Source organism: Xyrauchen texanus, chromosome 1, assembly GCF_025860055.1.
Source record: "Xyrauchen texanus isolate HMW12.3.18 chromosome 1, RBS_HiC_50CHRs, whole genome shotgun sequence".
In the NCBI taxonomy this organism is placed as follows: Eukaryota; Metazoa; Chordata; class Actinopteri; order Cypriniformes; family Catostomidae; genus Xyrauchen; species Xyrauchen texanus.
Genome location: NC_068276.1, coordinates 54943547 through 54961859, shown reverse-complemented (window position 1 = coordinate 54961859; position 18313 = coordinate 54943547). Strand labels below are relative to the sequence as shown.

The 18313-nt window shown below is 37.7% G+C and overlaps 1 protein-coding gene across 1 annotated transcript in view; it reads right to left on the bottom strand.

Annotated features, from left to right (window-relative positions):
• Positions 1-18313, bottom strand: part of LOC127634562 (zinc finger homeobox protein 3-like) — a 191462-nt gene that overhangs the window by 12314 nt on the left and 160835 nt on the right. The window contains exon 5 of the mRNA XM_052114206.1: positions 17433-17540. Coding sequence (XP_051970166.1) covers positions 17433-17540 — 108 coding nt within the window. The remainder of the gene's footprint in view (positions 1-17432; positions 17541-18313) is intronic.

Here is an 18313-nt window from a genome sequence, read left to right as displayed (position 1 = left end):
CATTGTAGTTCTCATAGAAATATGTCTTTGAGAATCTAAAGTAATATTTCACCCAAAACATTTAATTCTGTAATTTATTCACCCTCATCCATCATTCCAAATCTGTGTACATTTCTTCTATGGCAGTGTTTCCCAACCACTGTGGTGTGCCGTGAAAAATGATAAAATTTCACAAAGTAAATAAATGCATGAAAAAAAAAAATTAAATCAGGGATCCAAACTCCTCACCTTTCTGAGAATTTCGCCATTTTGATACCATAATTGGTCACTTTTGTGATTGTTAAGAGCAATGATTAATGTGCAAAAGTGACTGATATTTATACGTGTTAAGGATCTTTCACATGACTCACTTGACAGCGCTGCAGAATAAATTGAAGTCTATGAAGTGACTTTACACCAAAGTGTTTTACACACACACACACACACACACACACACCGTTTTTCCTTCACCGATAATGTCTTTGAGATTACTAAGCAACAATAAATATTTAAAAACTGTCCAAATTTGTGGAGACATTGAATGTCTCATAATTTCTTTTAATTAAATATGACCTTATTGTTTACGAATATCAGAGACCCCAGTAATTTAACTAATTTAAATTCACCATAAAACGCTTAGACCTAAACATAAACTAGTCCTTTTATTACTTTCTGCTATCAAAGCAACTGCAAGCTTTTTCTCTGTTCCAAATTCATGTTTTCAATGTTTATTGTGCAAACCTCCCGCTTTTTACGTTTACGTGGCAAACTCGTAAAATCGCCCCTCTGTGACGCTTTTTGCAACTCTTGTCATGTGGAGGACGATGCGGCGCTTGACGCTGGGTTCAGCCTACAAAACCAAATTGAAACTGCCACGAGAAGTCGTCTGTCCGAGGCAAAGATGCAAAATCTAATGACAATTGCCTGAGCATCAATTCATTTTTTATGTATTTTGTTCATATTTTAATCGTATTTGTTTTTTTGTAATTGCGTTGTTCTTATGTCGTGTTTTAGTGGCCTCCGAAAAAAACATTCATCAAAGGGTCTTAATTTTTGGGGTAAACATTTAGCCGGTCACTTTCATAGGATCTATAAATCTTGACATTAAAAATAGTGCACTACTGAATACAGGGTTCGGATAGAACAGAATATACAAATATAAGGAAAGACTAACTAATTTAACATAATACTTGAAAATACACTAATGCTAGAAATTCTTCAGTCTGAACAGACTACAGAAGTAATGCTAGGCTAACAAAGCACTTTTCTTTAGGATGTGGCACCCTAATATTTGTGAAATGGCACGATTTGTTCAAGATATATATATACAAGACAATGTGTATATTCCAGGGCAAAGTTATTCTAAGATATCTGCTCATACTAAACATAAGTGTTAATTGTGCTAGTTGCTGTCACTGGAATCTCAAAAGTGTTCAGAGAGAAGATAAAGCAGTTCACACAGCTAATCCTTTAAATGCGATCTGCTCAGCCATTAACATGCATAGTGTTGTTTTCCCCACTCTCTACATTCACACTCACAGAGCGAACCATAACAACAGAAGAGCCAGAGCTTAGCCAAAAAGAATTATCTGTAGTTATAAGAAAAAGAAAGAAAAGCAAGGGCAGAGAGAAATAGATTGTGACACAAACAAAGAAAGAGAAAGAGCATGACAAAGCCACAGAAGACAAACCAACTAGAGGTGGCAACACACAAAGGCATTAGAGCAACAAGTCAAAATAATCGGCTCATATAGTAAACCAAATCCATACTAAGCCTGTTTAGGCTGCTAAGGGAAAGAATTCAGTGTAAAACTTAAGACACCCACATTCTCTCTCGCCAACCCATTAAGAGGCCATAAAGAGTTAAATTTGGCATAATTTGTCCAGTCCTGAGAGGGCAAATTGAGAGCAGGGGATTGCGGGGAGGGGGGCACAGGGGCTAGGTTAAGCAGGGCTGACCATGTTCAACGGGTGGACATTAAAGTGTCAGGTCCAATCAGGTCAGGGGCAGCTGAGCACTGGCTTTAGTGGGGGGCTCTGCTTTGGGGAACACTGCCTGATGCTGTTCCAAGATAATTCTCCAATCAGACACTGCTGCCCTATTAGGTCCAGTCATGGCCAATCCCATTAGACACATCCACCAATAAACAAAGGAAATGTTAAACAAAGAACCCTCCCATTTGTTGCCATTAACCTCTCCTCTCTCCCTCCTGGAACTGTCCTGACCACATGATTCTACTGACAGTGGCTGAGTCTGTGGCTGTACGTAAGCTTTTCCTCTCCTTTTCCTATCCTCAGCCCATCTGAACCACATTCAAGAAGCCCACTTTCCGGTAACTTGGTAGGGCATTTTACTGGATCAACATTCTTGTGGGTCTTGGAATAACAGAACTATAAACCAAAAACAGTTAGGTTGAGGCTAAGGGTTAGTGACTTTAGTAACAGTCTTATCATTCAATAATTTCTCTCTGATTTTAAGGTAGGGCTAAGATTTATTAATGGAAATATGACAGATTCTATGGTATATGCTATTTACACCCCAATGCAAATAGTGGCAGATATTATTTGCATCCCAAACCTGGTGCAAAATGGTAGATACTAATTGCACCCTGGTGCAAATAGTGTCAGATAATATTTGCACCCATATTTAAATACAAACATTCAGTATGTGCTTCACTGCAGTGCATTTATTGTGTTGATTTAGAGCCCCATAGATACACTACATTAACCTCTACCCCTAAACCTAACCTTAACTTAGAAAGAATAACCTTGTTTTTACCACAGTAACCATGGTTTCACATGGAAATGAGTGTGACTGACAAACCCCACATCTGGATCAAACCCTTCTCTGCACTCCCCAACATTCACTGTGACCAAATCACTGCGATGAAATCAACATTTATATCAATTTACATTTACATTTATGCATTTGGCAGACGCTTTTATCCAAAGCGACTTACAGAGCCCTTATTACAGGGACAATCCCCCCAGATCAACCTGGAGTTAAGCGCCTTGCTCAAGGACACAATGGTGGTGGCTGTGGGGCTCAAACCAACGTCCTTCTGATTACCAGATTACCAGTTATGTGCTTTAGACCACTACACCACCACCACTCCTATTTGTATCTACTATTTTAAGTAAAAGACATATTAAGAGTGGAAACAGGAAATCAGATGGGAAAAAGAGTGGGACAAAATACGTATTCACACTGCGATCGCTAGGACAACGGTACACATTCACCAGAAGTGGGTAGAATAGCCAAGAATTGTACTCAAGTAAAAGTACAATTATTAAAAAATTTAAAATAACTCAAGTAGAAGTAAAAGTACTAACATAAATAATTACTTGAGTAAGAGTAAGAAAGTACCCAATTAAAAGAGTACTTAAGTAGTGAGTAACTCATAACTTTCACAATTAACATAATGGACGTTAACTCCCCTATAGTCCATTACATAATACACATTTAACATGGAATACAGAATTATTATTATTATTATTATTATTCATGGAAATTCTGTCATCATTCACCATCATGTTGTTCCAAATCGTATAACTTTCTTTCTTCCATGCAACATAATAAGGAGATATTAGACAGAACTGTCAGTCTGTAACATTCTGTCTAACATCTTTTGAGTTTCACAGAAAACATTTTAATGCTCCAAAAAGCACATAAAGGCAGCATTAAAGTAATCCATAAGGCTACAGTAGTTAAGGTGTGGGTGAGAAAAAGATCAATATTTGTAATTTTTTGCTACACATTCTTCTCCCTGCCCAGCAATGGACGTTATGCAGAGAAGAATCTCCAAAAAAAAACAAGAAGAATGTGAAAGTTATCTTTTTGTCATCCACAGCTATCAGATCGCATCTGAAGATATTGATTTAACCACTGGAGTCTTATTGATTACTTTTATACTGACTTGTTTGATTTTTTTAGCTTTAAATTGTTGGCACCCATTCACTTGCATTTTATGGACCAACATTTTCTAAAAATATTCATTTGTGTTCAGAAGATGAAAGAAAGTCTAACATAAGAAGAGAGGTTTGGAAACCTTTCTAGTAATTATTACAGTTAAAATGTGAACAATGTCCCAGAGGGACATTATATATAATGCTGAAATATAAACCAAAGCAAGATCATGCTTTATTAATCCCTACTTTTGCTAATTCATAGCTTTTAAAGTCCTGTGTGGATTCTTATTTCAGTGTAGTTACAGTTTTCAGTGTCGTAAGTATTTAAATCATTAGTTCTGTACAGCAGTACCGCTGCTCTCTGAACGAAAAGTATGCAGCCTGTGTAGGGCACCAACCCCGGTCGCGGAACAATCACTGTGTCTGAAACCGCCCCCTATCCACTATATAGTGCACTATATTGGGTGTCCGCCATTTTGTAGGAGTGTCTGAATTCTGAGTGAGCCACTCATTCTTACCCACAATGCACTCTAATTTCAAGTGTACATTTGATGTACACTCAACAATAATTTAGAGAGGCAAAACATACAGATACATTTTAAAATATACTCTTCTATTTATTCTATATTCTATTTGTATTTATGCAGAATTTTGCCATTAAGCTGAACAACTCTTTATTTACTAAATAATTCACTGAAGTGATAATATTTTAACTCAGGAGTCTGCACACAGTGCAAATAATAATTCTATGGTAACTTGGATGTTTACACGGATTTATACAGTTAACAGTTAATAAAAGTAGCTGCCATTGTTGCCAGAGCGAGGGCACACTGATATATAGCTGCACTGATTTAAAAATGTACACATAAAAATGTATGTCATAAGAGCCCAGTTACAGAATCACCCTGAAAAAGACCATCTCATTACACAGAAAAGCCAGCGTTTTTATTAATAATTTTATTATTATTACCTCAGCGTGCTGCCATAAGTTGGAGCTGCAATTTAATCTTGAAATATCAGCTTGTCTTGGTGCTAAAGTAAGTAAAGTAACAACAGGAACGCCGCCCATTGTAACAAACTAAAAGTACATTTTTTTCATTAGAAGTTTACAAGCCACTGCAGTGATATCTATTGGTTGGTTTGTCGTATATTTCTCTATATTTTCTTCACCAGACTATTGAGGTGCAAATATTTACACTGGGGTGCAAATAGGCACTCCGTAGAAATATTGTTCCAGCACCAACAAAAAAGTTAATTCTGGGCCGCAAATAACACCGTGCTATATATAGTACAAAAACATTGTATATAAAAACTCCTAAACCTACCCATACCTCAAAATCAGTAGCAGCAGCATTATACATTGCATTGTATATAAAAAGGTTGTTTCTCAGCCTGATCCTGCTAAAATGTTACCATATTGTAAACCATATTTTCTGCAAAAATCACATTGTTCAGGGTTCCTAGAGTTTTTGACCAATGAATTTCCATGAGTTCTCGTATAGTTCATCAATACCGGTTAAGAGTTTTTAAAAATGTAAATTAAAATATATATAAAAACAAATCTCTAGCCGATTAACATTTTTAGAGCTGAACATAACTACAAATAAATAGACAGTATATTCCCTAATAACTTTAAGATTTTATTAATTTCCAGTCCTGGAAATCCCAATTTAAAAATGTCCTGATATTTCAAGGTTGACAGTGGGAACCCTAATAGTTACTAAAGTTTTTCTTTATTTGCCGTCACTGTCATAAAAAAGAAAGTTTAATGAAATGACAAAGATTATGAACGCTTTTCACACTGTTTGAAGGACATTCATGTAATATTTTGGTGTAAACTAGGGTTACAATGCTAAATTAGTCCATAAGAATAGACCAGATGGCTTAAAGCTGCTCAGAAAACCTATAGAAAGATTTTTTCCTCATAACTAACAGAGCTTCTGAATAAGTCTGTTGTTGTCTGTCAAGGCAGTGGAGAGAATAATGTCCTTAGGCTAAGAAATAAAAAAATAAGGCAAATAATTTCCATACCATAATATGATTTGAGTTTTGCTAAATGCATGCAAATCCATCTATGAAACAATTGTCCTACACTCCAAGTATGCTTGAAGAGGGGTTAACAACACTACTGCAGCATTATCAGTGAATTTTTCATTGTCAATTCTGTGTAATTGACAATTTCAACTGAATAGTGTGAGGTCAGGGGAGCAGCTGCCTGCTGGGGGCCTACAGCACATGTAAGGAGGGGAGGGTTGCCTCTGGGCACAGGCTCACATTGTCACGCCCTGTTAGGACTCCATAAATCTGATCAATTGTTTGCTTTAAAAAAGCCCCAAAAACCCACTTCTGCCACCAAACCCCCATGACTAAAGCCAACTACCATATCCTGTTTTCTGTTGTCAAGAGATGCAGGGAGAAAGCGGGGAAGAAAACATCATCAAACAGAGCATGCTGGAACAAAATGGAGACCAATAAACAGGCAGAGAAGGGACTGTTGGCATGTATAACGTGTGTGTTCACACGGCTGGGCTGCTGCAGGAACACAGCTCAACATCTGAGCAGGTCAGATCCATTATTAGGGACCATGACCAGAACCCCCCCCATGTGTGTGTCAGGCTCAGAGCACTGCGCATTGTGTACTAGTGGTTTACCAATACAGGTAAAAGTTGAAATCTTGAGAACACGGTGACCAGTGGCTAGTATAATGCAAAGATATGTGCAGTACATGATACAATAAAATTATACATTTGTGAAATGTGTAAAATGTACAAATACAACATATTTACAAAAAATTCTAACCTCAAAATGGCACAATATCATCTGAAAAAAATAACCTCAAAATGGCCAAATATTGCCTGATACCAACAACCTCAATGTGGCCAACATTCGGTTGATACAAATGAGATGGCCCAATATGAGCCAATGCAAAAACTGGTCATACTTTATATTAGGTGGCCTTAACTACTATGTACTAACATTTAATACATACAAGACTATGATGTTGTTCTGCAAAATGCCCACATTTGCTGCTACTGGTGTTGAGGTATGGGTAGGTTTAGGAGTAAGGGTAGGTTAGGGTTAGTATTAGATGTTACAGTTAGGTTTTGGGGTAAGGGATGGGTTAGAGGTAAAGTTAACAATGTAACTACAAATGTAATTAAATGCAAGTAATTTAAAAGTAATTGCAATGCAACAACATGTGTGTACATAATATGTACGTTGTTTCAAATGGTTAAGTACATAGTAGTTAAGGCCACCTAATATAAAGTGGGTGCAATTATCCTAAAATAATAATGATAATAATAATAATAATAAAAAAATGGACAAATATTAGCCCAATCACATAATCTGAAAGTAGCCATATATCTGCTAATGAAAATAATCTTAAACTGGACAAATAACATCTGAATAATCTATACCTTGTGTATAATATTAGCACTTATAGCACTGATATTCTGACAAGACATATCTAGCATTATTCCTCACAGAAAAACTCACTACATTACATACAAAATTCTCTATCTGGAATTATTTACCTCTTTACAAAACCCACAACATTTTGGTCAAGAGTACTGCTGTGGGAACTACATAACCCCACATAACTATGCACGCAGTGCCTTCCCCCACTGCCCTATTCAAAAGCATCCTAATGTAATATCTGTACATCTGACCTCAATTCTACTATTCAGCAGTAGCCTGCGCTTGCAGCAATGCCCACAGAGTCAGCCACAATGCCCCAACTTTCATCTGACATCAGAAAAGCCAGAGGAGAAGGAGGGAAAATAGTCTTAAAGTCAATTAGGTGATTATTAATTCATGGGCCTTTCCGTAAGCAGGAGGTCTTTGTTCTGGAGTGTCCCGTAAGTGAATTGGACTTTGGCACCTTTTCTAACCTCCCAGAGCAGAACAGCGTTTCTCAGCCAGGCAGGGGAAGGCTGTCAATGCTGAGTGCTTGCTCTCTCTCAATCAGAATGCTTTCATGGAAGGCACCACACAAGTGTTCATCTGACACAAGCATGTCAGCAATAATGCAACAAGTCTTAGGTTAGGGGTTTAAATCAAAAGTTTCTTGACGATAGAATCATATATCGATTCGCTTAGCCAGCGATCCGATGTTTGCTGATACCTCAAAGTCTGCTGCGATGCGCTTTTGATTTGATTCGATTCAGGGGCCTGCGTTCGATATGTAAGGGATAATGTACAGTAAGCCAGTTGATATCGCAAAATAAATCCAGAAAGGGTGATCAGGATCCTTACTTGAAGCAGGGGGGTCTTGTATCATCCTAAAGAGGTTTATTTTGCAATAACAACCTGACTTTACATTATCCTCCCAAATGAATATATGGACATTTTATGTTGATTTCATTTGAAATTATGTAAATATGTGAGAAGAATGAAAAAGCTGAACAGCTGTGGGTGTTTATTTTGTAATTAATTAATCTCTGACTGCTCATTATGAATCTTATTATTAGACTAATTTTCAAATAAATAAATGAACGCGCATGAAACGTTCATTTGAGTTCAAATTATTTTATTAGCTTACTTGTAGAGACTGCACAGTGATCCGAGAAGCAGGAAATACGGCTAGCAAATAATGCTCAAAAATGAGCAGTCTGATACGTGGATGTGCGGTTGTTACTGAGAAATATCAAACCGCTAGATGGCGCCATTAATCAGAATTGAGTATTCCAGAGAGCCTTGAATTCCTTGTATAAGAAATGATATTGTGTGCCTATTTTACACAATCAGTTACATTTCTATTAACTCACAACTGCAACAAAAATATAATATGAAAATTGTATTGAGCTCTCTGAAAAGTGAAAATCCAATCTGACAGGATTGTCAGATTTCCGTGTTTCTTTCCAGGTGCTACGTTGCTGCATCACCTGGCACATGTCGTCCAATTTATAGAGTACAACATAAAGAGTGCTTGCGCTTTGACGGAAATGCAAAATAGGATTGACAGAAATGCGTATAGACATGGGTAGCATGAGTGTCAAAATAAAGATGCATCTTAAAAAATACATCAATGTTCACACGTTGCTTCAATGTGGTTATTTGATTGATACCTAAATACAGATCGATGATTGTTACAACCCTATCTTATGCCACTGAAAGTGTCTTCAAATGTAACCATAGCTGCCATCATGTAATTACCCCTCTGTCCTTGGGAAGTCATATCCTATGAGACTAAACTGATATTGAAAGTGGGTAGACAGTGAAATATCTTGAAAAATATTTCTCCTGGAAAACAGAGAGCAGCATGTGCCCTGGAAAAATCTCAGCAGAGATCTTCAGATATGCGTAGGTGGTGTGGCAAAACCTTCTGGGCTAGTACCCCAAAGGTTATGTGTTCGAATCCCACCTGGGATGGTCTAAATGTTCTTTAGTTCCTTTAAAGTCCTTTGTAACTGCTGTAATGACAATAGCAACATCCGGATTATAAATTCAACTGGAACAGTTTGCTTCGGATAAAGCATCTACCAAATATATAAATGTAAATGTGCTTCCAAAAAAGGCATGGGACACATCAGATGGTCGGTAACTTCTAAATATCTGCTCCCTCCCAATTCCTCCTTACCTTATCTAGTCCTGTCTACTATGATTTGTCATGACCTGACCAATTCCCTACCTCAAAAAGCAACTATACTTTCTCCAGCTCTTCTTTGCAATAGCCTTCTCGGCCCATCTCTTTTCCTCCCAGACATCATGGAGACACCTCTCCTCCCAAAGCCTCATCTGTTTAACCATTAATACGGAGAAACAGTCCAACTCCCCAGTGCTACATGCCATTCACTTTTACCTCCTTTAACAATAACTGAATATTATCTTTTCTGCTAATCCCCTCCCTCTTTTTAATATGCAGGCCGTGTAGGTGCCCTGAGCAACAAAGGGCTGTATTCCAATTCACCTAATATTTCTCAGGTAATTACTCTGCATCAATTAATTTCAAATGAAGAAAATTACAACCGAAGCCTAACGCCAACGCCACTCCATATTATGGCTTATCATATCACTGTTCCCTCTGTGTATAACCCACTATTAAATGAAGGGACCACCTCCATGGCTCTGCATTGAATTGCCTGTGTAGGCCCACAGGCGTGACTGCTACAAAGGCGAATTTAAAATGAAGAAATTAAAAGGAGATATCAATTAGTAGACATGTTATTAATCTTGTGATGCTAAGCAGAAGCTAACATTGCAATCACCTTTAGAGGACATACTGTACTCACACTGACACACACATACGCACACAAGCAACTCTCTCTGGCATGCCAATTAGAATATAGGGAGTATAACTCATAAACACAGATCTCTCTGAGTTTTGGCGCACAAACAAGGACAATTTACAGCCTAATAGTCTCAAAGACAAATATAATTTTAATTTAAGGAATGACAAGGTCATTCTCTAACTCTAACCCCTTTCAGAAGGTACGACATGAATATGCAAACTCATCTGGATCTTTTAAAAAAGCATTGATTGATGCTTCATTGCAGAGAGGGTGTGCTGTAAACTAACTTTAGCGATGTGGTTTTCAGAATATATCACTACCCAGTAAATGTATTTTAAAACACCTTTAGGATGATACAATCATTATGCTGTTATAAAATGATGAGAGTTTTCATCTGTATATGTACCATTTCTTCAGCGATATTCATGCAGTCAGCTGACTGCCCTGAGAGCTAGGTTTTCATTCAATGCGATTATAACATGTGATGGCTAGAGTCCTGCCTTTTTATATCAACACCTGTAAAATGTATTGATGGACTTCAAGGCTTTGAATTAACGCTTGAATTAGCTCATCTTGTACTACACTTCCTTTGCATCCAGGGGGTGCTAATGTTCACCTTGTAGTCAGAGGACAATAATTTAGCTGTCCTTCTCACTGCTGTCTATTTTCTCATCTCTCTCTCTCTCTCTTTATGCAATTCTCACATGTGCATGCACATACTACCTCACACACACAGATACACACTGTCTCCTATGCATCCAATCACTGGGATGCATCCATTTAAGTAAATGTATAAGGCAAAAGACATAGGAACGATTTAGAGAGGCTGCCGCATTTATGTCAGAATGCAGCTGACCTGCGTCTGATTATTTTTTTTCGCTCTCGCTATAACCCCAGTAATTTGAAAGTTGGGGGTGGGGAGGGGGTGAGAGGAATTATTCATAAACCTGATGCAGACTGCAGAACCCCCTACTCTGTTACCAGCTCAATTCCACCCCCTCCCCTATAAATTTATGTTAAAAATATCAAATCACATTGTGGTCGCTTCTCCAGGCCTTTAAGTGTATTAACAATCCTGCTCTCCTTTTTCAGCTCCACCTTGCCACATATCCTCCCCTCTCTCCATCTGTTAGTCCCTCCAACCTTATTTTCTGTGTGTGTGTATATATATATATATATATATATATATATATATATATATATATATATATATATATATATATATATATAATATAATACCTATTGCTTTAATAAAGACAGGGTCCCCATCTACCACCCAGTCACCCCATTTCCTAATGCTACTCCAGCTCACTCCACAGATTGGGGCTCTCCTATAAATATTTCATAGATTTATTATTAGATACGCCTGGAATGCTTATTGGGGAAGGTAGCTTCAATTGCAACTTTGCCACCACCACATTTACTGTTCAATACATATGAATGATTTCAAATAATATCCAAATCTAGCAGTTTTCTGTGACTTTCCTCTTAAAAAAGACACTCAATGAAACATGATTAAACAGCAAAAAAGTAATGAGTATATCTAAATATCCTTAAAACAAGACACTTGCTGAAAAAGTCAAATAACCTAAGACATAAAGCCTAGTTTTCAGAGAAATTATTGTTTTAAATGATTGAATTCTGATTTTTTTCTTACCTGGCAAATAAGTAAATTAATCTTGTTGTAAGGATGTTTAGCCTGTTTAGTATGTTGTACTCCAAAACAAGACAAAAATACTGAGTAAGAACATGTTTTTTTTCACAGTGCAAAAGCAGAACCTCTGTATTATTCACTGTTATTCCCATATTTGTTTCAGATTGCCTAGTTGTTTAAAGACAAAAGTCCCAAATGACACACTTAACAGATGCATATCCTTAACAGTGGTATATCCAACGCTCTCTAAATACTCTTAATGAATTGTGCTTTACGCTTTCAGTTCATAAAAAAGACCCATCAAATGGGTTACAGCTTAACTTGAAAGACGTTTTGCTGGCTGGTGGTGCAAATAGGCTCAACTTTAGTGTCATCTGTAAAACAGACATATGTTGCAACACTCAATGTTTGCATGACTAAGATAAGAGGAAAAACTTCCCTAATGACAGACCCTAGTGTGATTCAAATCCACGTGGACACATGCCTTTAAATAACAGGTTAGCCATGCCGCTGGCGCAGCCAAGTCCAGCAACTCACCATTGACACATTCTCAGACAATCTGCAGCCAAAACAAGAGCCCTCTGTTTACTAAAATAAATCCAGTTACTGTCTAGCCAGGGTTCAAAAGCTCTCTCTCCTAGCATTGTCTCATGGTGCACTGTCCGTCAATCATAAAAGTGAGTTGCAAACAAGAAGAAGAATATAAAAGAGCTTCCATTAAAGCAGCACCGGTATCATAGATCACAACACCGCCAGTTTTCACTCCTCCACTGCCACCCCATCACTCCCCTCTCCACCTCTCCTCAAGACATCAAATGGCACCCAAGACCTGGTTCCCTAATGCATGCTATTTTTAACTAAATGTTCCTAATAAGCTGCTGGGAAGCCTGTACATTTTTCAAATGCAAGCACATCTATCTTTTGTGAAAACATAGAAACACACTTATTTGGTGATTAGTAACTGACAGGGGGAGGAAAGGAATTTAATATTCTTGTATCGAATCGCATGCCTTTCAGAAAAAGAAGAAGTGCTCCTAATGCGAAGAGTCGTCTTCTTCGGCACCACAGGTACGGCTGAATTATTAATCAAGCAGCTCATTTTAATGCTTTTTAAAGTGCTTTATTTTGATGTGTTAAAATATACTTTTAGTCATTTTCAGGCAAGCGATGCATATCATTATTTCTCCCCATCAAAGGCGAGTGGCACTCGCTCAAAGTGCACAAACAACTGTGCCTCATTTAAAATGAAAGTCGAAAAAAAAAGGGTTTAAAAGATTTGCCTTCAGATGCTCAGATAAACTTTTTTGCTGTTTTGAAAAAAAAGTTGCAATGCAAAAAAACTGCAATTGTTTTTCCTTTTTGTTGTTGAAGCAAATTGTGAGGAATCAAGTCATTTTCTTTCACCGGTGTAGTAAAAAAACAAAAAGGACATTCTTACCATGTGCATACCCTATCCACTTCCTCCTTCCAATCAAACAGCCTACACACTTACAAGAACTGAACTCCTTGTGAATGTAGAAAACGGAAGATAGAAAAATAGACACATAATAGTCAGACCAGCATGCGTAACTAATGTTCAATGTCTAAACTGTGCACGAATAAAAAGATACTGTAAAAAGAGATGTGTTGAAGTGTCCAAAACATGACTGTATAAACCCTAGTCCTTTCAGTCTTGAACATTCTTTTACATCATTGGTCAAAACTCTCACTCTTCACACCTGAGTTCCTGTCTGGGGCTTTTAACCCAGAAGAAAATTGTTATATCTATGTAATTAAAGAATAAAATTGCAGCGAGGCAGAATAACGGTAGCAGTTACACTTTTGACAGTATATGTAAGCGCAGTGTAGTTCTAGCGGGAAGACTAGCAGCTGTACATCATCGCACCTTTAGCTAGGTAACTCTTAGCCAATCACATGTAAGCCATTGCTTTATAAGTCTGCTCACAAGCTATCACATTGCTGTTTCAGTGTGCTAATGCGGCAACCTCCACCACCCCACCACCACCAGTTGAGTCCCGTCCTGCACAGGGTTAGGCTCCTCGCCCCTGCCTCCTATCTCCGGCAGGATATGACGGTTCAGAGTACAACTTCTTCGGACCGCCAGACGGGGCTTACGCCAAAGAGAGACATTACCTTTCTGTTTTATATTCATCAAATAAATGTCATCTTAAATAACACTCAAGTCTGCAAGTCTTCCTGATAGAAGTGTACTTTCTGCATACAGTGTACTCAAGAAAGTACTGAGTAAAATTAGGTAACTGCATGTCCTTAATATGGGTTAAGGTTAGGGTTGGGATTAGGTTTAAGCTTAGTAGCTAGTAATTACTGTAGTTGTTGTAATTATATAATACGTAAATGTAGAAGTGCTACAGAGGTACCTGTAATACTTGAAATTATTCTAATTATGTTTGAAATGGTGTTAAAAATTATTTTTTGGATTACATTTCATTGATGCATAGTTAAAAAACTTCATATCATATCATACACATACAATGGAATCCAAAATCTGAGACCACATTTAACATCTGGCATTCAAAATCTACTTTACACCAGCAAACAGAAAGCTTTAAGATTTTGAAAAAGTAAACATTATGACATAGAATGAGTAAAAACTATTTAAACTATTTACAATTCTGCACCTTTTATAAATGGCCAAATTTCTTTGCTTCCACTGATGCACACAAGATGCTCTTTGGAACGTTCTCAAATGATGGTGGATAAAATGGATCATCAGTTTGCACACACTGAAGAGTCCAAGCAAAAAGGGGGACCTTCATGTCCATTTTAAAATTCAACTTTAGTTAAAACTGTTATGCAATATTGTATAATTTGAAAGAAAAAAAAAAACATTTTAGGACCCCACTATACATTACACTACATCAGGGGTCAGGAAACTATGCTCGCGAGCCACAAGTGGCTCTTTGTTAAAAATCAAGTGGCTCGCTGGGTCTCTCAACATTCACCAACACATGATCGTTAAAACTTTCTAGAGATACTTTTCCAACAGAAAGTGTGGGTGCGATTGCAAAGCTTGAAGTCAATGACACTGTTTTGGTTTCCTTTCTCCAGAATTTTACAGCCTACTTCTGGTGAACAAGGTTTGAAATGAACACCCGCCAAATGCAGATTTTTCATGCCGAGTGCCACTTTAGAAGGCGACCTGAAACACTTGTCGTAGAGATATATAACAAGAAACTAAACACAAAGACGTGTGTTTGACGAAACGTGATTATATTTTGAAGAACAGACGAAAGAAAAGCCGCCGATGCGCGTCTGGTTTGATATGTGCACAGTGAGCTCTGCAGTTTACTTGTGCAATGAAAGCGCTTCTCCAACACACACACGTTCATAGAGTTCTGGGACTCGTTTCCCAATAAATTAGCTGTTAAGAGCATTTTCTACAAGTGATTTAATGAACGTTCGTTATTTATTAAGTGCAAAAAGGGTGTGATATAGCACCCGCAAAATGCGACGTGACTCAATCCAGTTCACAAGCTCCTCTCCAAATGCATTTCATGCACAAGTAATTTGGCTCATCTACTCGCAAAGGTGGGTGACCTGTAAGATGTCTCGGAGAGACACATGACAAGAAATACAGATGTGTTTAAAGAAACACACATTATTATAATTTTAAGAACAGACAAAAGAAAAGCCGTCAATGCTCGTGTCTGATTCACTGTTCAGAGGGGTGCAGCGGGACCCTGTCTTGTGAAACCAGCGCATGTAAAGAGCTATCACTCCTTTTTCTCAGTTTCACTCAACTGAAAACCGTTTGTAAGAATAATGTGGTCTATGAGAATGCTGCACATGATCTCCGATCATCTGGTGAGGTACTGCCACATTGTGAACGCAACTCTGCAGGTTTAGTAATATATACAGGTATCTTTGTATTCAAGAAACAAAACCGAAAGTGATTAAATCATAAAGTAAAACAAGACACGTTCACCTTGAACCTAAAATTGAGTTCTATTTTTTTTCTTTAGGCAGCATAAATATGACCAAAATGGAATACAAACACATTCGATAAATGGTAAATGGTCTGCACTTATATAGTGCCTTTTTAAGCCTTAACGGTATTCAAAGCACTTTACACTGTGACTCATTCACCCATTCACACACACATTCATACACCAATGGCAGCAGAGCTGCTATGTAAGGTGCTCACCTGCCATTGGGAGCAACTTGGGGTTCAGTGTCTTGCCCAAGGACACTTCGGCATGTGGAGTCGTGTGGGCCGGGATTTCGAACCACCAACCCTGTGATTAGTGGCCAACCCGCTATACCAACTGAGCCACAAAATGCACATTTTGAAGCATTTTTTGGGAACACAATAATTTTTTAGGCTTATTTATTATGATGATTATTATAATAATCTTTACATTTATAACTGTCTTTAGTTCTTAAGTTGTATGCTAGTAATTTGCACCTGTTGCCACATACTGATACTTATGTGATGGCAAATGGAGCCTTTGGAGACTGTAAATGTTTGGATTTGTGAGGTGGTTATATATCGTATTTTTGTTATCACTTCATTATTTGTATTGCTTTTTCGTTTAAAGTGCAATTTGAATTTAGAAATGTCTTTTGTTCAAGTTTTTCCTGTTTCAATACATTTATAACATTTTTAAAGCAAAATCAATAAAGTAAAAATATGCACCGAACTTGGGGATTGAACATATAATCAGATATTGATATTTTTAATTATTATCATTCAAATGTTTTTTACATATCGCCCAGCCCAAAAGGAAGTACATTTTTTCATGAAGTAAAATTAAGTAATTTTATGGAGACCCACAAAAACATGTGCACTCAACTCCATATTGCAACATGTTACCTAGTAATATTTGCATATTTGTTTGCTTTTGAGTAGTCTCAACCAAAAATTACAAAATTGTCTCCTTAGTGAAAAAAGGTTCCCGACCCTTGCACTACATGCATACCCTTCACATTTGTAGAGGCAGAGCACAGACTGGCTGACTTTCACTCTCTCTGTCCCTCACACACACACGTGCTGCAGGCCCTTGCAGCTTTCAGAGCACATCAGCGACAGCAACGCACCAGTGATCTCCACTTACACCACCACAGGCCTCACTCTCCACTCCAGTCCAACACCAAAGCAGCCCCCCTCCTTTTAAACCACACCTCTGTATGAAATCTGACACCTGCACCTGCCATAGCCCCCCCCCCCCCCCCCCACGCACATCCATGCCTACAAAATACTCTTTTCTGATAGCATTCTTCAGTGGTGTGTGTGTGTGTGTGTGTGTGTGTGTGTGAGAGAGGCACACAATACAGTCACATGTGTTTAGACACATGGCCGTGCTGTTACTCTCTACACAGACCATGACTTGTGTTCTTAACCAGGTTTGCTATAATCAAGGCAAATTTTCACTGGAAATCCCAACTTAATTTCTCAGAGGTGAGAAATAAAATATTAAAATAAGCTTGATTTTGTGGAAAAAAACAAAAAATAGAGCTTCTTAAAAGGATACCGAAATATTATCTAGTAAAAATCACATTATTGAATAAGCAACAATAATGCAGCTGTGAATATTAACATTTGCGAGTGTGTATGTGTAATATAACCCTCTTAAAATCAAAGAGCCCCCCCATTACACTGATCCCCATTCATAGTGAGTTGGAAGGATAAGGCTTACCTGTCCCTTTGGTGAGCTCCCTCTCCCCCCCACTCTCTCTGTCTTTGGTTTGGTCCTCCTGATCTGTGGTGGTCTCACTGGCAGCCTCCACATCCTCACTCAGCTCTCCTGAAGGGGGAGGAGAGGATGGGATATGTAAATCAGCACTTCATCAGAATTGGTGGAAGTACTTAAAGGGACGGCAGAGTTTTTTTCTATAGGAGCATGCAACAATTACATTCACTGACAAGCATTTACAAGGTTATGAGACAAAGAGAGCAGGCACTTCTCTCTCCTACCACGCTGGACTATTAGCATAGAGGTTTGGTTTTTAAATGATTACGATTAATAGAGTAAAAAATTCAAGCATAAAATATATATATATACATATAGCTTGTATTTTTATATACATATAGCTTGTATACTCTTAATAATATGTTTATACTTTCAATTGGTTCTATCCGATTACAATTCTAGAAAATTAAATGCTTGTAACTCCAGCGATTTTTCCACTATAAACGTATTTTGCAGCATTAGAATTTCCCCCTTTTTCACTCATGATTTCTATATTCATAATGTCGTATATATGTGATGCCATCTTTTTAAAGTGATTTCGTTTAAAACGGGCCCAAATCCACAGTTATAATTTTTCATTTATGCAGGACCATGACACAAATATCTTTATGGCTTCCTCTGTTTAATACGAACATAAAACTGCAGCAAACCGCAAACATGTGGTTGAGACATACACACATTTTCCACAGCGGATCTGAGCAGGCAGACAGGAAAAATAATTGTTTGAGTTTCGAGAGAAAGGGGAGTTTCTCAGCATTTCTCCCTCAACGTTCATAATTACAGTCCCTAGGTCGCTCACCAATATCAGGCTGCGTTCATTTCTAAAA